Source organism: Camelina sativa, chromosome 4 (assembly GCF_000633955.1).
Source record: "Camelina sativa cultivar DH55 chromosome 4, Cs, whole genome shotgun sequence".
Classification (NCBI taxonomy): domain Eukaryota; kingdom Viridiplantae; phylum Streptophyta; class Magnoliopsida; order Brassicales; family Brassicaceae; genus Camelina; species Camelina sativa.
In genome coordinates, this window is record NC_025688.1 from 3215734 (window position 1) to 3241181 (window position 25448).

At 35.6% G+C, this 25448-nt stretch overlaps 4 protein-coding genes across 5 annotated transcripts in view; 2 read left to right on the forward strand and 2 right to left on the reverse strand.

Moving 5' to 3' along the window:
• Positions 1–191, forward strand: part of LOC109132430 (probable inactive purple acid phosphatase 9) — a 2005-nt gene extending 1814 nt beyond the window's left edge. Inside the window, exon 3 of the mRNA XM_019244039.1 lies at positions 162–191. Within this exon, the coding sequence (XP_019099584.1) occupies positions 162–191 (30 nt within the window). The remainder of the gene's footprint in view (positions 1–161) is intronic.
• On the forward strand, positions 223–2495 carry LOC104779668 (probable inactive purple acid phosphatase 9). The gene is made up of 2 exons (XM_010504055.2): positions 223–1038; positions 1117–2495. Exons 1-2 carry the CDS (start codon positions 346–348, stop codon positions 2383–2385), a joined length of 1962 nt encoding a protein of 653 aa, XP_010502357.1. The 5' UTR covers positions 223–345; the 3' UTR covers positions 2386–2495.
• LOC104783496 (uncharacterized protein At4g04775-like) lies at positions 20481–21010 on the reverse strand. Its single transcript, XM_010508643.1, has 3 exons — positions 20885–21010; positions 20573–20806; positions 20481–20486 (listed from the first exon to the last, which is right to left on the reverse strand). The coding sequence occupies exons 1-3, from the start codon at positions 21008–21010 to the stop codon at positions 20481–20483; spliced, it is 366 nt and encodes a 121-aa protein (XP_010506945.1).
• LOC104779669 lies at positions 22107–24747 on the reverse strand. Of its 2 annotated transcripts, none has more exons than XM_010504057.2 (3): positions 24482–24747; positions 23729–23906; positions 22107–23617 (listed from the first exon to the last, which is right to left on the reverse strand). In XM_010504057.2, exons 2-3 carry the CDS (start codon positions 23889–23891, stop codon positions 22383–22385), a joined length of 1398 nt encoding a protein of 465 aa, XP_010502359.1. In that variant the 5' UTR covers positions 23892–23906; positions 24482–24747; the 3' UTR covers positions 22107–22382. The 2 variants fall into 2 exon arrangements, with proteins under 2 accessions (XP_010502359.1, XP_010502358.1); XM_010504056.2 differs by having other exon boundaries at positions 22107–23620; positions 24482–24744.

The following is a 25448-nucleotide window of genomic DNA, read 5'->3' on the forward strand; positions in this document are numbered from 1 at the left end:
CTAAAACACTTGCAAAAAATAAATATAAATCATGTTTTGATTTAACAATGATTGCTAAAATATACCTTAACAATAGTTATTGCCAAAATTTTAAAATTTTAAAATTAATTAATAGTTTCATTTCATACCATAATGTTTTTATTTTTATTATTGAAAAATAGCATAGATATTTTGAAGGTGAAAAGTCATAAATCAAGTTTGGTTCCAAAGTCTTTAAAAACAATGACTTCATAATAACTCAAAACTCTTCTAAACCCCTAACAAAACCAAACCAAACTAAAACTCCTAAATAAAGTTGACTTTTTTGACTAACGACCATCCTCCGCCGCGTCAGCCACCGTCATCATGATCGCCGTTTACTATCTCTTCATCTTCATCTTCACCTTCATCACCACCTCTGTTTATTCCAAACCCACGATTTCATTCACTCCCAAAACCTTAAACCGATCCGGCGACACAGTCGTGATCAAATGGTCCGGCGTCGAGTCACCGTCCGATCTCGATTGGTTAGGAATCTACTCACCGCCGGAATCTCGTCACGATCACTTCATCGGCTACAAATTCTTATCCGATTCGCCCGATTGGCAATCCGGGTCGGGTTCGATTTCACTTCCCTTAACCAATCTCCGCTCAAATTACTCTTTCCGGATCTTTCATTGGACCCAATCCGAGATCAACCCGAAACACCTAGACCATGATCACAACCCGTTACCCGGAACCCGCCATCTTTTAACCGAATCAAACCAGTTAAATTTCCGGTTTGCTGCTAACCGACCGGAGCAGATTCATTTGGGTTACACAGACAATACCAACGAGATGAGAGTGATGTTTGTAACCGGAGATGGAGAGGAACGAGAAGCTCGATACGGCGAGGTTAAGGAGAAGCTCGATAACGTCGCGGTGGCGCGTGGAGTTAGGTACGAGAGGGAACATATGTGTCACGCGCCGGCGAATACGACAATCGGATGGAGAGATCCAGGTTGGACCTTTGACGCTGTGATGAAGGATCTGAAACAAGGGATTAACTACTTTTATCAGGTAAAAAATCGAATCTTTAAGGGTTGTTTCGAATCAAAAGGTTGAGTTTTTGAAACAAATTTGAATTGGTTTAATCAGGTTGGGAGTGATTTGAAAGGATGGAGTGAAGTCCATAGCTTTGTTTCAAGAAACGAGAGCTCAGAAGAAACGTTAGCTTTCATGTTTGGAGATATGGGTTGTTCTACACCTTACAGAACATTCATACGTGGTGAAGATGAGAGTTTATCAACTGTGAAGTGGATTCTAAGAGACATTGAAGCTTTAGGTGAGGATAAGGCAGCGGTTGTATCTCACATTGGAGATATAAGTTATGCGAAAGGTTACTCGTGGATTTGGGATGAGTTCTTTGCTCAGATTGAGCCAATTGCATCTAGAGTACCATACCATGTGTGTATTGGTAACCATGAGTATGATTGGCCTAACCAGCCTTGGAAACCAGATTGGTCAGCTTATATTTATGGTAAAGATAGTGGTGGTGAATGTGGTGTACCGTATAGTGTTAAGTTCAACATGCCTGGTAATTCATCTGAAGCCACGGGTATGGTTCAGGGACCTTCTCAAACTCGGAACCTTTACTATTCTTATGATATGGGTTCGGTTCATTTCGTTTATATATCGACAGAGACTGAGTTTCTTAAAGGAGGTAAGCAGTATAGCTTTTTGAAGAGTGATCTAGAGTCTGTGAATAGGAGCAAGACACCGTTTGTTGTGTTACAAGGGCATAGACCGATGTACACTACGAGTAGGAAGATCAGAGATGCGGAGATAAGACAGAGGATGATCGAGCATTTGGAACCGTTGTTAGTGAAGAACAATGTGACGGTTGCTTTATGGGGACATGTTCATAATTACGAAAGGTTTTGTCCGATTAGTAACAACACTTGTGGTGAACGTTGGCAAGGAAGCCCTGTTCATCTTGTGATTGGTATGGCTGGAAAAGATACACAACCTATATGGGAACCGAGACCTAATCACCAGGATGTCCCGATATTTCCTCAGCCTGCAAACTCAATGTACCGTGGAGGCGAGTTTGGGTACACTCGTTTGGTTGCTAATAAGGAAAGACTCACTCTTTCGTATGTGGGAAACCATGACGGAGAAGTTCATGATGTGGTTGAGATTTTGGCTTCTGGGGAAGTCATTAGCGGTAGTGATGATGATGGTAAAGACGACAACTTTGGATCTGAATCTGATATTGCAGTCTTGTGGTACATTGAAGGAGCAAGTGTGATGGTTTTGGGAGGGATTTTGGGGTATTTTGTTGGTTTCTTTAGTCGTAAAAAGAAAGAATCTGGAGTTGGATCATCTAATGGTAGTTGGATCCAAATGAAAACCGAGGAGACGTGATTCAACTATTTTGTTTTTGTTTGTTTGCCACACACAGGTTTGTATAGCATTCTTAGACTATATCTTACGAGGTCAGGTACCATATAAAAAGCTTAGCAACATTATTTTTTTTTTTTGCTTGAAAGACATTTTTTTGCTCACAAAAGAGATAACTCGTTCCTCAATAGTTGCATTCACACAAAAGAACATAAAGTATTCCAAATAAAATATGATATTACCAAAAGAAAACACGTTCAAGGCTTGTGACTGAGGATGGTAAGCACTAGAGTAATTCAATGACACGCCCTACAACACAAAAAACTCTTTCCAGAATTCACTGAGAAAAACAGTGTCACGATCACTGACAATAGTCTTGGGGAAACCGTGAAGCTTGAATACGTTGTCCATGAAAGCCTGAGCCACCGTCATAGCAGAATAAGGATATGAAAGTGCCATGAAATAGGCAGCCTTGTTCAAACGATCAACAACAACAAAGATAACTGATTTTCCAAAGGAAGGAGACAACCCATCGATAAATCCATGGATAAATCAGTCCAAATGGTCTCTGGAATTGGTAAAGGTTGAAGTAACCCAGGAGAAACCGAAGTATCATACTTACACCGTTGACATACACTACAACTCCATACGTACTGATGAATATCCTTGGCGAACCCCTTCCAGTAAAAAAGACCTTTTACTCGCTGACATGTTGCATCTCAGCCAGAATGTCCCCCATTACCTGAACCATGCAACCACTTGAGAATGTCATCTCGCAACTCAATGTCAGACGAAACCACAATCTTGCTCTTCCTTCTTAACACTCCTTGAACCCATGAAAAATGCTTCTTAGCCTGCAGATCGAGTTTAAGCTGCTCAATAACACTCTTCAAAGCATCATATGTGTCATAATGAGCCTGAATCCTCTGCATCAAATCACAATCAAGGACGGACATCGCCATATGTAGAACTTCTGAACCTTCAACACGCGATAAAGCATCGACAACCACATTGTCCTTTCCCTGTTTGTACTGTATCTCGTAGTCAAACTCCAACAACTTGGGAAGCCATTGTTGTTGTATTGGTGTGTTCAACCTTTGCTCCAACAAGTACTTCAAACTTCTCTTATCCGTTTTGATCACAAAGTGATTTGGAAGCAAATAATGGCGCCACTTTTGGACTGCAAACACGACATCAAGCAATTCTTTCTCATAAATTGACAACTGTAGCTGCTTACCACGCAAGTGTCGGCTGATAAAAGCCACTGGGTGACCTTCCTGCATTAGTACTGCTCCAATTCCCACCCCACAAGCATCAGTTTCAGCGACAAAAGGTTTGTCAAAACGTGGAAGTGCTAATACTGGGGCTTCACATAAGGAACTCTTGAGTCTGTCAAAAGCTTGTGCAGCCGAATCATTCCACATGAATGCATCCTTATTGGTAAGATCATGCAAATGTCTCGCAATCACACCAAAACTCTTCACAAAATTGTGATAGTACCCTGCCAAACCCAAGAACCCTCTCACTTGCTTCACTGTCTTGGGAACAGGCCAGTCTCGTACCGCCACCAACTTCTGGGGATCAGTAGAAACTCCCTCGGCTTCAATGTAGTGGCCCAAATACTCCACCCTCTTCACAGCAAATGCACATTTGCTCTTCTTAGCATACAAGCTATTACTTCGCATCACTTTAAACACCTCTTCCAAATGTAGCAAATGATTCTCCAGAGTCGAGCTGTAAATGAGGATATCGTCAAAAAATATGAGCACAAACTTCTTCAGAAAAGCCCTGAAAACTTCATTCATTAGACTATGAAACGTAGCCGGTGCATTCGTTAAACCGAACAGCATCACCAGGTATTCGTAATGTCCACTATGTTTCTTAAAAGCCGTTTTGTAGATGTTAGTAGGTTCCATTCTGACCTGATCATACCCTGCTCGTAAATCTATCTTCGAAAAGATCACCGAGCCTCCCAGTTCATCCATTAGATCATCTATCAAAGGTATAGGGAACCGATCTTTAACAGTCATCCCATTCAAACCTTTGTAATCAACAAATAGTCTCCAACTGCCATCTTTCTTCTTAACTAACTCCACTAGAGATGCATAAGGACTGCTGCTCGCTTGTATAGTACCACCAACCAACATATCCTTCACCAGCTTGTCAATTTCATTTTTTTGATGCACTGCATACCTATAGGGACGCTGGTTAATAGAATTTGACCCTTCCATAAGTGGAATCTTATGATTGTGATTAGCCCGGAATGGTGGTAGAGCAATTGGTTCCTCAAAAATGTCAACGAACCCTTCAATCAACTCTGTAAACTTTGGGTGTTCTTCTTCTTTCCCAGTTTGCACTTCTACGGAACACAACATCACTTCACTATCCTTAGGAATTTGCTCAACACATATCATAGATAACTGTGCATCCTTCTCTTTCATCTTGTTGAGCTTCGTTGCCTTAACTTCTCTAACAGACCCTTGCTTAATTCCTCGAAGATGAACACTCTTCAATCCCTAGTTAAAGCTCATCTCCAATGTCAAAATTCCATGTTATGGTTCCCAACGGTTTCAACCATTGCACCCCCAACACTATGTCGCAACCCCTCAACGGTATGACCATCATATCTGCTTTGAAAGATGTATCCCTGAAACTCCAGTTAAACTTGTCCACTTTACCGGATACCCCCACCTTTCGACCATCAGCAACAAAAACCTTAGTGAGACATGGTTGAGTCGATGGAATTTTCAACCTTGCTAGTGTCCCCAGATCCATAAAATTATGAGTGGAACCCGAGTCGAGTAACATGATCGCACTCTGCTTCCCATAATATCCTCTAACTCGCATAGTCCAAAAGTCATCCGTACCTTCCACTGCACTTACTGAAACTTGAGCCCTTTCTTGAACCATATCTAGTTCCTCATCCTCTTCTAAACAAATCTCATCAATCTCTCCCTCCACTTCATCTGTATCCATCATATACAATTGTGTCTTCTTGTGAATGAGATAATGTTCTGGTGAATATTTTTCATCACAGAAATAGCACAATCCTTGCGAGCTCCTCTTATTCATCTCTTCTATTGACAGGAACTTGCGTGGCTGCATTGTGTTATCCTTAGGCCTGTAAGTTGATTCAAAGTTGCCAGTCTTCTGCACCCAATCAGACTTATTAGCAACCCCTGCCTTAGGCTGAACATTACCACCAGTTTGCCATTTGTTACTCTACCAACCATTAGATGCGATACCACTTCCCGTTCTAGGATGAGCTTGTTCTTACAGCTTACCCAACATCCAACATTGGCTTATAGTCTGAGGTTGGAACATTCGAATGTGTATTTGAGTATCAGTTCTAAGACCTGCCAAATATGCACGAACCAAATAGTCTCATGGCAACCTCAATCTCAAACGAATAAGCTCAAACTTCTCATTATACTCCTTAATTCCCCCTCTCTCCTGCAACATTTTTAGCTCCACAATAGGATCATCCAAAGCATCCTCAAACATCTCCTTCAGTAGCATCTTATAAGAAATCCAGTCATTCAACACAGTTCTTCCCAAATCCGATTCAAACAAGGACTGGTGCCAAGCAGCCGCGGCTCCATCAAAATGAATAGCACAAATTCGAACCTTTATCTCGTTAGGAGTAAAATCCAACAGAAAAAACTGCTTAAATTTAAACAACCAATCCTTAATTCCTTCACCATCGAACCTAGGGAAGTCCAATCTAGCTAAGCGAGTCATTTCAGAGTAGTTATATGGATTGCCGGATCTCGCTTTGCGTGGAACCTCCGTCGAAAAACAATTGTAATCCGCCTTCTCAACTGTCGGAGGAGATGAACTATACGGCGTCTGTGGTTGCCGCCACCAAGTTATCCACCTTCTCCGCCATCATACAAATCGCAGCAAACATTTCTGCAGAATTCTCCGTAATCCTCGCATCTTGTTCCGCCAAAGCTTTCACGATCCAAGCATCTGACGATTCTTCACCTCCGTGAGCTGCTGCTTCTCTTACTTGTGCTTGAGCACGAGTCTCCATCATCTTCTCCAAGGTTCGTATTAGCTCTGATACCTCTGATAAAGAATAAAACCAACACTTCTTCAATTCAAATTGCAAATACAATCAAATCCAACTAACGCTCATGAAACGAGAGTTGAATCTCAAATGATGAAGATCTTACCAAAAGATCTAGACCAATTCGAGTTGTTTCTGGGTTTTTACAGTAAAAGAGAATTTCAAATGAGATATTCGAATAATGAAAGAAAAATGAAGAGAACTCGATTTAAGCTTCTTCCTCGGTCAATGGTCAACAATAGTCACAAACTTCAAATGAACCAATCACAGCCCAGCATGTCATCCGCATCCGCTCGACCAATCAAACCCCTTTATTCTGACACGTCAGCTCCGCCCACATATCAGCTGAACACGTCGACACAACTACGACTCCTTTAACTTTTAGTTGTAACACAAATTGATCATTATGATCAATATCAATCAACCAACCTGAGGAAGAATTGCTTGTAATTCTTATTTGCTCAAACCTGTAAAATTCAAGAACAGTAATTAATCCTTTACAATCCTTTTTTGCTGAGGTATGTGCCTCAAATAGAAGGTAAGGATACATAACAATTTGCTTTGTAACAACTCTATTATTTTTCTTCTTCCCTGCATACTATTATATAATGGGACCAGAAACTAATCTGTATTGGCTATGGATTTTGGAAAGAAACCATTGACAGAAACAAACGTATGAAAGGAAGAGAGAGATTAGAAAGAAATCCTTACTTCTGATATTCTCAAATATGCTTAAATCCAACTAACCTTTTTCAAGCTCCAAATCCATTGCAGAAGTAATATCCTGATTAACGCATATAATCAGGTGAGTTAAAATACTATATAAGATTCTCAACGAATACAACTAACTAATATCTGCCGAGACATACAACTAACTAATATCTTCCGAGACATCATCACTATCAACGAACCTGACAAAAAATATATCCAGATCCGTAGCTACCACCCTGCAAAAGTGAAAATATTAATAATAGTCATTGAAAACAAATATTGTTGTACATATTGTTATATAATTTACTATTCAACTTACTTATAATATTCTTCAATGCAATACCAAACAATTAATTAATTACATCATTACCTGATAACAGGTGACAAAATTTCTTACCCATCGCAAGAAGAATCTAAATCCATGTCGAGGCAACATGGAACAGAGTTTCTCACTCACGCACCACCATCATTCCACTTCTGATTTACAGACCCATCATCAAGTAAGAAGAGTCTCAAACCGAGCCGAGGCATTTGAAAAGGCAACACGAGACTGGTAAAGAGGTAATTTAAAATACCTCATTTCATGCACTACCATCAATCCATTTCTGATTTTCAGACTCATCATAACAAGTCTTAGACCTGAGTCGAGGCATTTGAAAGGCAACACGGGACAAAGTATCTCACTCATGCACTACCATCATTCCATCTCAGATTTACAGACTCATCATAACAAGTCTTAGACCTGAGTCGAGGCATTTGAAAGGCAACACGGGACAAAGTATCTCACTCATGCACTACCATCATTCCATCTCAGATTTACAGACTCATCATCGTCAACCCATTTTTAATTTTGCAGAGTCGTTATAACAAGACTCTTAGACCAGAGCTGAGGCATTTGAAAGGCAATACGAGACAAAGTTTTTCACTTATTGCACCACCATCATTTCTTCTCTGATTTATAGACTCATCATAAGAAGAATTGTTGTAAACTAGAGAATCGAATGAAGGAATTCTCTTGTTCTTATTCATTGATCAAACTCAAGGTTACATATATATAGTCAAGGGCAAAGCCCAATTACATTAGGAATCCTAAACCGACTAAGATTAAAGGATGTGGCCGATGGGCCTTATTGCCTTGGACGGACACAGGCCATGAACGGGCCGTGTATGGGCCTGGTTATGGAGTCCATCTGATAAGTGGTTTATAACAAGAATCTAAAACCGAACCGAGGCATTTGAATATGCAACCCGAGACTGGTGAAGAGGTAATTTAAATTACCTCATTTCTTGCACTAACCATCATTCCATCTCTGATTAGTCTCATCATAAGAAGAGTCTAATACCGAGCCGAGACATTTGAATAGGCAACACAAGACAAAGTTTCTCACTCACGCACCACCATCATTCCACTTTTGATTTGTAGACCCATCATCAAGTAAGAAGAGTCTCAAACAGAGCCAAGGCATTTGAATAGGCAACAAGGGACTGGTAAAGAGGTAATTTAAATTACCTCATTTCATGCACTACCATCAATCCATTTATGATTTTCTGACTCTTAGACCTGAGTCGAGGCATTTGAAAGGCAACAGGGGACAAAGTGTCTCACTCATGCACTACCATCATTCCATCTTAGATTTACACACTCATCATTGTCAACCCATTTCTAATTTTCAGAGTCATCATAACAAGACTCTTAGACCAGAGCCGAGGCATTTGAAAGGCAATACGGGAAAAGGTTTTTCACTCATTGCACCACCATCATTCCTTCTCTGATTTATAGACTCATCATAAGAAGAATCTAAAACCGAACCAAGGCATTTGAATAGGCAACACAGGATTGGTGAAGAGGTAATTTAAATGACCTCATTTCATGCACTACCATCAATACATTTTTATTTTGCAGACCCATCATCATAATAAGAGTCTTAAACCCGAGCCGAGGCATTTGAAAGGCAACACGGAATAGAGTTATCACTCACGCACCACCATCATTCCACTTCTAATTTGTAGACTCATCATAAGAAGAGTCTAACGAACCGGGGCATTTGAATAGGCAACACGAGACTTGTAAAGAGGTAATTTAAATTACCTCATTTCATGCACTACCCATCATCAACCCATTTCTTATTCATGTCCCAACATTAGAATAGGCAACTAGGGGCAACAGCAAAATGAAACCAAGAATCTGAAAAATAATCAAAAATTGAACTTGATAACATTTTGACATCATCTTATGTAAAGAAATATATATGATTCACAACTACAGATCATTACAAAAACAAAAGAAAAACAGCCAATGATGAATGCATAAATGTTAAACGATAGATCAGTACACACACAAAACAAAATCTAACCTTTTCCATTTGCTTTGCTCCCTTGGTTTCAGAGGGTTGGATGGTCCAACAGCCTGTTCATATGTTAAATAAAAGATATCATCAGAGTACTGAGCCATATCTATCTCAGGAATGAACCATTAGTCAGTTTCAGCATAACAACTTAAGTCCACGACAATACTAAACTAGACTAAACACCATTTTCCAGCTATATCACGACCAAAAGATGCATAACACATACACAAGAAAAAACTCATATATTGTAAAAAACAAAACTAACTTTCTGACATAATAATCACAAAATCAAGTGTTACAGAATCAATTTATATGTCGAAGTAAAACTAAGATTAGCAATGGATCTATGTAACTCGTACTCTTTTTGGTAACACCAAAAAATCCTAATCAAAACCAAAACAAAACAAGCACATGTTGTTGTGAAAGGGCTAACTCTCTAACATTCTAGTCACAAAATCAAGTTACATAATCAATACAGATCCAAGTAAACCGCAATAAACAATTGATATGTATGTTGAAATTTGTCTCATCTCTTTCATCAAGCAAGCACATCGTTTCCAAAAATATTATAAGAACCACCATAAACTCGTGAGATTAGGAATTGAAGAGATAAGAAAAGAAAGTTCTCATGACCTGCTAGTAGAAGACTTCCGCGACGAATCAGATCCGTAGAACCACCTCTCTGGTAAAGCGGATTTGATCGGAGATTCATATCCATTAATTTGGTTAGTGGCATCAAGATGATTCACTGTTCTATAATATAACACTTAACTTTATTTGCAAAAGATGTTTAAGATCTAATTTCTCTATTTTTTTATTCATGAATTTTCAGTTACGATTCTTAATTATGAATATCTTTCATGGTGTAGCTAAAACCTATATAAGTTCATTTGAAAATATTTTTCATACATAAAAATAAATCAAATTCAAATTACATTCTTTTGTTATAATTATATAACAATTAAAATATCAAGTTTTGCATATTTATAAAACCATAACATGATTGTAGTTTTATAAGATGATAATGTCAAGTTCTGCATAATTTTTTCCATTACAGTGATAATCTGTATGAACCCTACAGTGATAATTTCAGTTTAGAGCCTTTATAATCACCGCACTTAAACGAGGTAACCGTACTTGTGTTATGGAAAAGTTATTAGTTTAATACAAAAAATAATGTTGATTGTTCTTTCTTTGTTAACATAGTCCTTTGTTCTTTCTTTTATACAGCAAAATAATGTTCATTGAATAATAATGATCTTAAGTACTCAAGAAAAAAAAGGTTGTGCATTTTTAATAGCTTTTTGACAGAGACTGAGTTTCTTAGAGGAGGGAAGCAGTATAGCTTTTTGAAGAGTGATATGGAGTCTGTGAATAGGAGCAAGACACCGTTTGTTGTGTTGCAAGAGCATAGACCTAATGTATGCTACAAGTAGAAAGATTAGAGACGCTTCGATAAGGTAGAGGATCGGATGATCGAGCATTTGGGAAAGACTCACTCTTTCGTATGTGGGAAACCATGACGGAGAAGTTCATGATATTGTTGAGATTTTGGCATCTGAGGAAGTCATTAGCGGTAGTGATACGACAAATTTGGATCTGAATTTGATATTGCATTCTTGTGGTACATTGAAGGAGCAAGTGTGATGGTTTTGGGAGTGATTTTGGGGTATTTTGTTGGCTTCTTTAGTCGTAAAAAGAAAGAATATTCGTGTTGGATCCAAATGAAAACCGAAGAGACGTGATTCAACTGATTTGTTTTTGTTTGTTTGTTTGCCACACAGGTTTATATATCATTCTGATATTATATCTTACGAGTCAGGTATCATATAAAAAGCTTAGCAACATTATTTAACTGCTTCAAAGACATTTTTTGGTCACAGCATAAGCATAACAATTAACAACTAATCGGGATCAAAAGATTAGAAAGGAAACAAAGATTGGACGATATAGCTTCGGAATTTGTCACGTTATTTTTTGTAGCTAATTATTGCGACGATTAGTTACTAATTAGTTACAAAAAATTAAATTAAAAGTTTAGTAGCAAAATTGTAGTAATTTGTAATAATTAGTGACACCACTAGATACAAAAAATAGTTTGTGAGAAATAGCCACTGATAAGCAACTATACTTTTGTGACAATTCTAAACATATTTTACTAATTTATTTTGAGGTAATTAGTTATACTTAAGTAAGGATATTGTTGTAACAAATATACCCACTATTGTGATTAGTAACTTAATTTGTAGTAACTAGTTACTAATTATTTTTGTAGTAAATAGCTACAGAGAAGTAACAATATAGGTGTAACAAATATACTCACTACTTTGTATAATAACAAAATTATAGTAAATAGTTCCAATAATTCTCAGAAATTAAACGTGTAGATCATTTATAATGACGTTAACTTCAGTACTCAAAATCTTAACATCATTTTTTTTATCTGAAAATGAAATTAAAATAGATATGTGATTTTTAACATATTGTAATATTTTAGAATAATTTTACTGTAAAAGATAACAGTAATAATTAAAAAAAATAAGAAAATCATGAGGCATAAACAGAATAACAAAAATCATGTAGCATTACATAATTGTTCACTGTTTTAGCGAAGCAAAAAAAACTAAAAAAGACTAATATTAATAAAGCTTAAACAGAATAACAAAAACTACCTTGAAGCACCCGTTCTACTGAAACCATAGTCCCTGAGTAAAGCAAACATAAGAAAAAATACTATTAATGTCAAATTTGAGTATTGCAAAGCACATAAAAGAGAGAGTAATATATATATGTGCAATTAAAAAGAAAATAGCTTCGTTAGTATACTAAACGTATTTGTCTCAAACTGTTATTATTATATTGTTGTTCTTTTGTTTTCTCTTTAGCTTGTTAGTATTTGTCTCAATCTCATTTTCTCTTTAGCTTCGTTAGTATTTACGTTCATACATAAGAAGAGCTTGGTTAGGAATGTTATCGAGTTATTCTCAGGGACCAAAAGTCATGTTACGTTTTCAACTGTTTTAAATGCCATTGGTTTGTTGTTCTCTTCTAACAATGTTCTATCTTTGGAAGTTTATGAAAGTGTTTTCTAACTTGTTTTTTTTTTCAGTATGTACCATCTCATAATGGGAGGATATTTGGTCGTGGAGAACAAGTTTTATACTCTTGAGCGTGGGGAAAGCTCTGCTGGTGTAAGAGCCAGAATTTCACTTGAACGTCAACTCTTCACCTTGCAACAGCAGCTGGCTGATGTGGTTGAGCACATGAAGAAGTACTTGCCTGAAGGAGCGACCATCAACTTCCCTTCTGCTCATCCCACACAAAGCACCGGAGCTGGCCCATCTCGCTTCAACAATAATCATGATGTTGAACCTGGTAATCCACCAGAGGAACATGCTGAAGGTACTCCCATAGTTTCAGATCCTAACCAAGTTCCTAATGAGGCAAACCAAGAATATGACAATGTTGATGAGGACAATGCTGGTGCAAGTTGGTCAAGTGAATGGTGATGTTAGCCTCTATCTCTTTTGCTTATCAAGTTTTTCATATGCTATCTCTCCCTCTGTTCTACTTTTGAAACTATGTTTATGAATTCTTGTTTTTTGGAGGTGGGAATGTATGATCCACGTGATTGTGTTCTACTTTTGAAACTTTTTTATGAATGCTTGTTTGTTGGGTTTTCTGTTAATTTTGGTTTTTATGTTATATATAATTGGTTTTAACAAACGATTTATCTCTGTTTGTGAATATAGTTTGTTACCAAAAACACATAACAGATATAATATACTGTGTTTGTGAAAATATTCTGTTACCAAAAACACGTATAATATACTATGTTTGTACATCGTGGGTATTTGCGATGAGAATTTGTGAGTAAATAAAAGTTTGTTACAAATTAATTTGTTGTTGATAAGAACAAAAAACATTGTATCAAGTTTTGACTAATTTAGTTACAGATCTAGTGACAATTTTGTGTGGCTATTTGTTACAATACCAACCGTCCCTAGCTTGTAGCCCGTACGTTACAAGATAAACGTAGCTCTGTGTAACTATTAGCAACCGGTTGTTTGTGGGTATTTATAACAAATTGTTACAAAAATATTGAAACAAAATTGATGCAAATTGACACAGTTTTATTTATGACAAATTGTAGCAAATTTGTCACAACAAACTTGTAGTATTCGTAACTATTAACGACAACTTAGTTTGTGGGAAAGTTGTAACAATCCGTTACAATATTTCTGAGACAAACTTGAAGCAAATGGACACAAGAACAGTTGTAGCAAATTTGTAGCTAAATTGCTACAATTTCTCACAACCGGTATTTTGCAACCACCCTATAGGTGCAAAAAAAATCTCGAAACAATTTTGTAGCAACTCAGATTTTGTTACAAATATAAATACATAGCTACAATATTCTTCGTAACTATACAACACGAAAACTGTTGTGCAAGAGATAGACTCATTCATCAAAAGTTGCATGCACCCAAAAGAACATACGTTCAATTCTTGTGAGACATTTATCAAAAGAGTAACAGCAAGAACCTTATCCAAATTTCACAATTTCCGCGCTTTTCAAGCGTAATCTCTGCATACATAATCATATGCTTATAGCCGCTATAAGATTTATAATAAAGCAAAACTTACTCCCACAAAACCGCTATCTTTCCACCATAATCAGCCAATTTAACAGTGTTACCAAAACAGAAATTGGGTAGTCCTAACAAACCTTTTAAATAACTACCCTTTAAATTGATTTATAAGGTTTTATAAAAAGTAGTTTCTACTTGATTTGTGAGGTTCTCGATATGCATTTTTCTAACTGTGAAAATGAAATTGTAGGCACAATGGCTACAAGTGTGATGGGGCAGAAACAAAATTTTAAAAGTTTATGTACTATGGCTACATTTATTTCTTGCGATATATTTAGATCCAAGAATCAAAAACTGTGTCGAAACTACATGTTTTAGATACTTTTTAAGTATCTCCAAGATGGTACATAGACTTAATATGAAGCTTATGACCGCTTTACCAAAGTTTTATGACTTAGAACATAATGCTTTTGCTTTTGGGGAGAGGAATAAGAGTATGTTCTATGTAAATATCGGACTTGCCGATATCTTATATAGTATTGGACTTTCCATTGATGGGTTACAATATTTAATTTAAATTTTCTATTTTATTAACAAATTTTTTATTTGTTATTTTTATACTCAATATGAATTCAGGCATCCGGATATAAAGATAAATACCTCAGGCATACAATTATGAAACACTTACAAGTAACCTAAAAGAGGCTTGCAGCTTGTTTTATCAAAAGAAAGGACGAAACTCTTTAACCATCAATCTTAAGAAGCTGCAATCTAGATTTGAAAAGATGCTAGATAGAGCGGATGATTTGATGCCTTATCAAAAGGCATATCTTTTTTTTTTGGTGCAGAGTTTGCTTTTTGCAAAAACAACAGAAGGTATATCTCCTCCTATATATCTACAGTTTCTTGTAGAATCAGACAACAAATATGCTTGTGGAGCTGCGACGTTTGCATTTATTAAGCATGAGTTGGTATCAATGAGGGAATATCTTACAAAGGGTAGAACCACAAACTTCCCTAGGTTTGGATATGCTTTGATGGTTAGGTCTGAAACACAATACAACGAAATTTTATCAAAACATTATTAACCACTTTGTTACATAATACATAATAATGTTACTGCCATTTCTTTTTAGTTTTTCATTGTACATATTTGCAGTAGAGCTATTTTCGTGCTTACACAAATCATTATCTATTGATTCTTTACCTTCCGGGTTTCCTCTGCTTTCGGGGTGGTTGAATCTATTTCTTAAAGAAATGATAAGAAAATCTTTGTGAATCATTTCCAAAACAAGTTTCACAACATGATTGAAAATTAGGTAATACTTCTTTAGGACTGTATAAACTGCTTACATATATATATGATTATGTATTCTTGTTATAAACTCAATATTTGACTATATATATTCACAAGTTATATGGCAATCTTAAAATTTCTGATTGTTAGCTTGAATTACATTATGAATATAAAGATCAGACTTATATGAGCTATTCATGTACAATTTGTATTTGATTTAATGTCGTCGCATATGATTGCCCTCATAAGTTCTTCAAACAATTAGGACTAGTGGAAGTGTGCACACCTGATGAGATGCCAGATATGAAGATACATCCCAAACTATCACTTAGAAAGAAGAAAGACAATGATTGGAGAACAACATGTTTATATGCTAAAGTGAATCAATTCTTTTCTTTTTTCTTGCTATGTGAAAATTTGGGATATATCTTCATATCTGGCATCTCATCAAGTGTGCACACCTTCGCCGGTCCGCTTGACGAACTTATGAGGGGAATTATATGCGATGACATTAAAGGAAATACAAAATGTGCATGAATAGATCATATAAATCCTGATCTTTATACTCATCATGCAATTCAAGGTTACGGTTAGAAAATTTATAAGGTTGTCATGTAACCTGTGAATATATAATCAAGTATTGGGTTTACAACAACAATACATAACCATATATAAGCAGTTTCTATAGTCTTAAAGAAGTATTACCTGATTTTCCATCATTTTGTTAGGTTTGGTTTGGAAATGATTCACAAAGATGTTCTTAACATTTTCTTTAGGAAATAGATTTAACCACCCCGAAAACATAGGAAATCCGGAGGGTAGATAATCAATTGATAATGTTTCGTGTAAGGACGAAAATAGCTCCACTGCAAATATCTACAATGAAAAACTAAAGAACAAATGTTAGTAAACATTATTATGTATTATGTAACAAAGTGGCTAATAATGTTTCGATTAAAAAATTATTCTGCTGGGTTTCAGAACTTAACGTCAAAGCATACCCAAAACCAGGGAAGTTTGTGGTCCTACCCTTCGTAAGATCTTCCCTCATTGATACCAACTCATGCTTAATGAATGCAAACGTCGTTGTTCCCCAAGCATAGTCGTTGACTGATTCTACAAGTAACTGTATATACAGGAGATATACCTTCTATTGTTTTCGCAAAAAGCAAACTCTTCACCAAAAAGAAATAAGGCATCAAATCATCCGCTCCATCTGGCATTTTTCAAATCTAGATTGCAGTTTTTTTAGATCAATGGTTAAAAAGGGTTGTCCTTTCTTTTGATAAAGCAAGCTGCAAGCCTCCTCTTTTATTACTTGTACATGTTCAATAATTGTATGCAATAGATATTAACCTCATAGTTGGATACCTGAATTAAGATTGAACATAAAAATAAAAAATAAAAAAGGTTTTAATCAAATACAAAATTTAAATTAAATATATGTAGCCCATCAATGGTAAGTCCAATATTATATAAAATATCTACAAGGTATCTACATAGAACATACTCTCATTCCTTTCCCCAAAAGAAAAAGCATTACGTTCTAAGTCATAAAACTTTGCTAGAACAGTGATGAGCTTCATATTAAGTCTATGTACCATCTTGGAAATATTTAAAAATTATTTAAAACATGTAGTTTTGACACGTTTTTTGATTCTTAGTTCTAAATCCCAAGAAAGAAATGTAGCCATATGAAAAAAATTTAAAATTTTGTTCCTACCCCATCACGCTTCTAGCCATTCTGCCTAAATTTTCATTTCTACAGTTAGAAAAATGCATATCCAGAACATTATAAATCAACTAAAAAATAGTTATTGTAAAAACAAACCTTATTAACTCAAACCAAGGAGATTCTCAAAGTAATCTCTAGTGAAGTTATTGAAGTTAAAAATTGCATGTAGCCGTATCTAAAGTTACATTACAAAATTTGTAAATTAAAAGTATTTGATATGCAGTAGATTAAATTGACAGGTTAACCTATTTATTTTTATAAATGTAGAATTGCATTCATTTAAACTGAAATATTTTCTATATATAAGATTAGCTATTGTACAATATAAAATAATAAAACATAGAATACATCAAATACTAAGTATGGATATCTATATGTTTACATGTAGGGTGTCAAAATGGGTAATTCAACTCTTTTAAGCTCATTACCCAATGATGATATGATATTATGATTCAATTGGTTCAAGTATTTGAGTTTGTTTAATTCAATTGAACAATGTTCAAGAATTAGTGGATTAAATGGTTAAACCGTCAACCCATTACAATTCAACTCATTTTATCTATCGAACCAGTTTACTCAATACTCATTTGACTCCTGAATTCATTAGGGTCTAAAAATTCAACTCATTAAAATTTATAGGTTTATGGGTTTTTTTTATAAAACACTGTATAAAACTTTATAAAACCTTAATTGAACAATTTTATTAGAGGGTTTTTTATATTTTATAATTATTTTTATAAGGCTGTTTAAGTATTTATAACAGGTTTTATAAGACACCATATAAAACCTTATAAAAGTTTTTCATTTTATATATTGGTTTTTTTACAAGACATTGTATAAAACCATATAAAACGTTTTTATATTTTTATATAATAAATTTATAAATGTTTTATCTTGTTTATAAGGCTGTTTAAGGATTTATAACGGGTTTTATAAGACAACGTATAAACAATTGATATGTATGTTGAATTGTACTCATCTCGTTCATCAAGCAAGCACATCGTTTTCAAAAATATGATAAGAACTCAACGATAAGGATATAAAGTGAATAAAACAAAAGAAAAAATCAACATATAAACCACCAATATACTCGTGAGATGAGCATTAATGGATAAAAGAGATCAGAAATGGACCAGTTTGTAGAGAATTCCATAGGCGTAAGATGTGTGTGGCGTAGAACCTCTCTCGGTAAGCGGATTTGACCGGAGATGAAGAAGCAGAAGAGCAGAAACTGGAAGAGGAGAAACTGGAAGAATAAGAAAAGTAGAAACCCTGAATAGAGAAGCTGGTGACTTTGTTTCCTTTTTTGGGGACATCGACTAATATATACTGAGTCTGAGAGATAATAGTATCTAAAATAACCCACATGTCCAAAATATTGTAACGGCTCTTAATGACCAAACAAAATATTAATTAGCATCGTAAGGTAACTGACCTGTGACGATATTATTGTCACAAGGACTGATCTGTGACGATAAAATAATCTCGAAAATGACGTCGTTTCAACGTCATGGTAATTTACTAATTCGTCGTGTGTTCTCTCTAATTATGTGCTTTTTGTGATCCACCCCAACTATTTTCAAAACGCTTTTCTATACTTGAACTCTAACCCCCAGCAAATAACAACTTAAACTCAATTTAAATTCAAATTCCCTACCCAAACTGTTCTTAATGTGGTAAATTTCAACACTTGTATTAACGGGGTTAAATTGTGGATTAACGGTGTTGACTCAGATTACGACGTGGCATTAGGAGTGAACAAAACGACGTCGTTTTGTTCTTTTTTGCGTGTGTTGTTTCAAAAGCAAAACGACGTCGTTTGCAATTGGGGATTAGAACCAAATCGATTTGGGGATAAATCGAATTTAGGGTTTTTGTTCTTCTTCTTCTCTCGACTGAAACCGAGTGTCGAGAAACTGAAACAAGTGTGGATTGTAATCGATGGGAGCGAGTTGTTGATTAAGTTTCGAGAGTGTAGGTTTCTTGTTCTGTGGTTTTCGAGAGGGAAAGTAGTGAATTTCAAGAGCGTTGGTCTTTAGCTATGTGGGTCGAATCGAAATCAAAGGAATATCGTTCACTGATACGTTTCTTAAGTTCCAATTTCGGGTGTTTCGGAAGACAAAATGAGGTAATAATTTGTCTTTCAACAGTGAATTGAGGATATGAATAGTTAGAATTTTTGTCCATTGTTTTAATGTTGATTTTTCTACGTCGTTTATTGTGACAACGCTGTTGAAGTAACATTCACGGTTTATTATGGTGGGAGTTGGACGACGAGTGATGCAGGGGAAGATTCTTATATTGGTGGTGAGAATTCTACATTTGATTGTAAGGCTGAAGAACTTTATACTATCGTGGGAAATTGTTTGGGTGATTCTTTTTTTGGGAAAAGGTTGTGGTATTGTTACCCTTTTGAAGATTTTAAGGAGCGGAAGGTATTGAGTGCAAGGACTTTTAGTAAGATGTGTTATGGGGCTCGTTGGGTTAAATTTGTTAATGTATTTGTGGCTGAAGCAACAAAGGAACGCGAAGAAGATGCGGAGATTGGTGGTGAGCCGTGTGAGGAGGAAGAAAGGGTTGAAAGAAATGTGGATCCTTTTACTGATGATGATGAGGATGAAGATTTTGACTACCACAATACTCCTGCTAACTCTGATGATGAAGGTGATGATGAGGTTCATGTGAGATTCAAGCCAGGAAGTGGTGAATTGAAGATGCATCAAGTGTTTGAAAGTTTGGATGAGTTCAAGGATGCTTTAGTTGAATACGCTTTAAAAAGTGGAAACAATATTAATCAAAACCGATGGGGGAAAGATAAGTGTGAAGCCGTGTGTGGTGTAAAAGAAAGTGAGATCCCTTGTGAATGGAGGATTTACTGCTCCTATGAAGAGTGTATTGGAAAGTACAAGGTGAAATCATTTGAAGATGAACATGTTTGCACTCTGGATGGATATTGTAAGATCTTGAAATCAAGGGTGATTGCAAAGTTGTTTTTGGATGATGTAAGGTCTGATCCTGACTTTAAACCGAAGACAATGGAGGAAGAAATTTTGAAGAACTTCAATCTGATTGTCACAAGAGACAAGTGTAGAAAAGCAAAGGCAAAAGCATTAGTTGGTTTAAAGTCAATGAAGGAGTTGCTGTTTTGGTATTGGTAGGTTTTGGATGCATGGATTAGTAGGTTTTTGAAGCTTGAAGAAACTAGGCTTGTTTTGGTACGTTTTGGTACGTTTTTGGATGCAAGCCATCGGTTGTGATGTAACTTTTTTTGTTGGTTTTAGGATGTTCTTGATCCGAATGGTGACTAAATTATGTAACTTTTGCCGATGTGAACAAAGTTTCTTTCAATTACTTCTTCGTGTTATCAATCCTTACACATTAGAACACAATTCAAAACAGAAACATCTCAACTCAAAACATAAACATGTATACCAAAATCATCACCAGAACACATACGACCATATTCTTCAAGCTGCGCAGCTCCATTTTGCACTCTCTTATCTCCTTTTCAACCATAGTTTCACAAACACGAGTTTCCATTTGGAGAGTTCCAACCTTTGTTTCACAAGCATTAACACTCTTTTGAAATGTGATTGAGTCTTCTTCCACATTATCCATTTTCAACTTCAAATCCTCAATCTCTTCAACCATACACTGATCAGTCCATTTAAAAGTGTGATACCATTGAGTCTGCACCAATACACGATACTCAAATCAAACAAGCAAAGTAAACAAAATTTACAACAATAATTTGTTAATTGACAATACCTCTTCGGATCTTCTTGGACAAGAGTGAAACAATCTTCCTGGGTTTTTGGCTGTCCTCGACATACCAATTCTTACAGCCTCTCCGCATCTGCATCTGGTTGGGAAGCCTCTTCCTTGATCAGCCATCTCGGTTTCAGTCGAGAGAAGAAGAAGAACAAAAACCCTAAATTCGATTTATCCCCAAATCGATTTGGTTTTAATCCCCAATTGCAAACGACGTCGTTTTGCTTTTGAAACAACACACACAAAAAAAAACGACGTCGTTTTGTTCACTCCTAATGCCACGTCGTAATCTGAGTTAGTACCGTTAATCCATAATTTAACCCCGTTAATACGAGTGTTGAAATTTACCACATTAAGAACAGTTTAGGTAGGGAATTTGAATTTAAATTGAGTTAAGGTTGTTATTTGCTGGGAGTTAGAGTTCAAGTATAAAAAAGCGTTTTGAAAATAGTTGGGGTGGATTTTGGTCGTTTTCCCGAGCTAACTCTTAAAGATTTTGTCTATATAAAATGCAAGTAATTATAACATATCCGTTAATTTGGTGGCATCATGATTCAAGACCATTCACTGTTCTATAAACTGACAATGGAGAAAAAAAAAACTAAAAATTTATTTACAAAGTTGTTTAGGGTCTAATTTTTTCTTTTCTTTCATGACTTTTAAGTTACTAATTTTTAATAATGAATATCTTTCATAGTGTAACTATATATTATATAAGTTCAGTTAAAAATATTCTTCATACATTATCATAAATCACATTACATTTTTTTGTTAAAAAAATTATATAACATAAAAAAATATCAAGGTTTGGCATATTTTGTTCCATATATAGACCATTGCATGATTGTAGACTTGTAGTATACACACTAAATAAAGAAATAGTAATAACAAACCAAACGTGAACAACTTGTGGGATTTTTTTTTTTTTTTTTTTTTACAATGTGGGTTTGTTTTTCTTTTCACACTAAAGTTAAACATCGTCCTCCATCCTTCCTCATCATGTCTTACTTTTGTTACGAACTCTCAAACTTAAAACATATCGAACAAGTTTTGTTCATCCCATGACCATCTTTGATCCCCTAAGTCGGTAAAATTCGGAATCGAATGCGTCTTTCACGACGGCTTCGTCTTCCAAAAATGCTAATACGTTGGAAACGTTCAGGTTTAATTTAACGAGGCAACTGCATTTGTGTTATGGAAAAGTTATTGTGTAAACTAGTTTAATACAAACACATGGATAACTTAGCATTCCTTTGTTCATTTCTTTTTTACAGCAAAATAATGTACACAACAAAAAAAAACAAAAAAGGTTCCTGGATTCTTAATAGCTTTTTTTACAGAGTCAAATCAATCAGGAAGTCTCTTCTTCAACCTAAACAACCAAAAACTTCAAGGAGAAAACTTCTGCATTTTTTTTTTTGATAATTCACATAGGAAAAAAAATAAATCTTAGCAGAAATCCATGGAAGAGGAGAAGAAAACTATTTTTTTACATTTACTTCCCCTTCAAGTTATCATCATCATTATCTTCCCAGTCTTCTTGACCAAATATTTCCTCAATGATGTTGGAAGTTGGTAGAAGGTCGTTGTTCTTGGTCCAACAATCTGATGTGAGTCTCTGATCATCATACTTATACGACTCATCACCAGATCTGTGACACTCTCTGTTTTCCATTGGGTTGTGACTGAAGATCAAATTGGAGTCTTGTAACTCGAAGGACAAACATGAGTCGTCTTCCACGTTTACCTCCTCACCAACACTGTCTCTTGAAGCTTTATCCATATATACACAATGAGCATCGTTACTTGGTGAGTCTTCTTCTTCTTCTTCTTCTTCATCATCATCGCTGCTGTTGGTTTCTTCTTCTTCTTCTTCTTCCTCGTTATCTTCATACGAGGAGCGATTTGCATTGTTGTCTTCTTCCTCATCTAAAGATTTGGTGCTGTTAAAAATCTTATATTCAACTTGCCACTCGTCATCATCACTGTCGATGTCTAGGGCTTTGAACCGATTCTGGGCACCTCGCCTTCGCAAGATGAAGACATTGAAGTAGTAACTAACAAATTCCTTCATGGTTCTTGAAGGAAACGTTTCCTTTAATTGCCTCCAGAAGTTGCGACCCACTGAAAAAGGATGAGAGTACACAACCCTGTGAAAGAGATCTTCTTCGTCTTCAGTCCATAAGCTTGCAACTTCCTCACCCATTCCACACAACCCCAGCTCCAGAAACCTTTGGTATCCAATCCTTTCAACCATCCCTTCTCTGGCTTCCATGATATGTCGCTGCACGCATCTAATGGAGTATTTATCTGAGAAAAGACATTCCTTTCTTCCTTGGCCAGTTCCACAAAGGTCTGAGTTAGGCATTGGTATGATGCACTTTCCCATCAGCTTCTCTTCCAAGTCACCGTTAGTACCCTCTGACTGATCAAGGACAAACTCAGGAATATCCGCCTGGTGATTAGACCCAAGAGGAACTTGTTTCCTAGGTGGCTGATTCATCAGACAAGAATAAACGTCTCCCACTGGTGAAAGTGGCCTCCAGGTGAAATCCGAATCAGAAGATTGATTAGAGAGAGCTGACTGAGTCGACCCTCCAGACTGAGAATCTTCCTGACACAAATCGGTTATTGGGATCCACGAATACGGTTCAGACGAGTCAAAACCCTTCTCAACATGAATTGCATCATTAGTCCACGTAGGGTTCCGACAGAGATCACTCAGACCGTCTACTGCAACAACAACAAAAAAAACATCCAAAGTTAAAAACACTTGCTTTAAGATAAAACTTAGCAGAACATAGTATATTAAATTCTAGCATTAGAGGTTTTCATTGTTACCTAATACACCTGTCGTCTTCTTCTCCATAGAAGAAACATGATGATACGGATCAGCTTCGTCAAACTGGTTCAGCTGGTCAAGGTTGTTGTAAGTAAGCTGTCTTGCATGCTTAGCATTGCACTCTTGCATCTCTTCAGCATCAAAAGGTCGCTTTAATCCCATTTTTTCTTTTAGAACCTGAATGGTAAAAACCAAAGTCAATTTAGTAACTTTCTTTATAACATTCGTTAAGTTTTGTTACATATGGACAATTCCATAATTAGAGAGACAAACGATGATTGATTTTGATGTTTCAAGGTAGATGTGGGTATTAGTGTAATTTTAAGTTATAGTCAAAAAGTCGAAAGGAATTATTTTTCCCCCAAATTAAAAAATCCCCAAATTCGAAACCTAACCCTAGAATTTTCAATTCACGTCTAAAAATCACAAAATCAAGAGTCCAAAAAACAACGAATCAATCAATTTCAAGTACGAGGAACAAAAGCCCCAAATCAATTTACAGATCTAACGAACCTTAAAGCATCAAAGGTCACGACGAGCAAATTAGGGTTAATAAAATTTGGGGAAAACATGAAATTAATACAGGGATGTTGAAAAGAATCGATACCCAGAAAAATGCCTAAACAGATCTATCGATTTGTGATCAAAATCAAGAACTCGATCGAAGAAAACCCTAGATTTGAAGATATTCAAGGATGGTATCAAAACAGGTATCAATCGAAAGATAAAATTAAGAAGAAAAAGAAAATTACAATTGATTTGAAGATTGATCTGGGACAAGGAGAGGATCTGAGCGAATTTGTTTGAAACAAAAAAAAAAGAATTGGGAAATTTTCCAAGACTTCTCTTTATGAGGTAGACAAGAAGACAATATAATAAATCATCAAAATGAATTTGTTCAAATAGAGACGATTAGTAGACAATCTAGTACAAACAGTGGTAAAAGGACTGATCTAAATCACTTGAACTAAATTTGATCAAGTTGTTTTTATAATCTTATATATTTGTTCAAGACATTAACCCAGTTCGATCCTTGTACGTAGATTNTTTTTTTTTTTTTTTTTTTTTTTTTTTTTTTTTTTTTTTTTTTTTGTCTCTGAATATCATTTAGGGATAAATATCAGTTTGTTGTGTTGTAAAAATTGTAATATTGTTTTGCTTAATGAGAAAATGAAGAAGATACTTAGAATTTGTTTTCTTTCAATATTTAATTAGCGGGACATATGAAAACGATTGCTTTGACGTTTTGTTGCCTGATTTGTTTTTTTTCCTCTTTTGCAATAAATTTATAATGACTTTCATTCCCTTAATAACTAATAAGAACAGATTTATTTTTCAAACTCATCCTATAAAAATATGTAATTATATTCTCTCTTCTAGCTATCCACAATCTCCTTTCTCTAATCTTGCTCCTCCAAGAAACTAACACCATCAGCATCGATACCAAATCCTGTGATGAATAACATGTGACCATATTCTTCATGAGACGATTTAAGAGGTAGATATATTATCTTACCTTTGATACTGCCAAATATTTTTTGCACACGATCAACACGAACGGGTCAACACGAACGACTGTTGGTAACAATAAACACGAACGGCTGTTGGTAACACTAAACACGAACGACTGTTGGTAACAATCTTACAGACTCCTTCAGATATTTTTCAAATATATTTTCTTCACCAATTTTAACAGTATATTTTGTTTTTTTTTGGTTT

Bases quoted from the DNA above. Each gene is read 5' to 3' on its own strand.
- LOC104783496 (XM_010508643.1), bottom strand. From the start codon at position 21,010: ATGGCTGATCAAGGAAGAGGCTTCCCAACCAGATGCAGATGCGGAGAG. The intron at 20,807-20,884 runs GTATTGTCAATT...GTATTGGTGCAG, and splicing joins GTCCAAGAAGATCCGAAGAG to ACTCAATGGTATCACACTTT.
- LOC104779668 (XM_010504055.2), top strand. From the start codon at position 346: ATGATCGCCGTTTACTATCTCTTCATCTTCATCTTCACCTTCATCACC. The intron at 1,039-1,116 runs GTAAAAAATCGA...TGGTTTAATCAG, and splicing joins GGATTAACTACTTTTATCAG to GTTGGGAGTGATTTGAAAGG.
- LOC104779669 (XM_010504056.2), bottom strand. From the start codon at position 23,891: ATGGGATTAAAGCGACCTTTTGATGCTGAAGAGATGCAAGAGTGCAAT. The intron at 23,621-23,728 runs GTAACAATGAAA...TTGTTGTTGCAG, and splicing joins GAAGACGACAGGTGTATTAG to TAGACGGTCTGAGTGATCTC.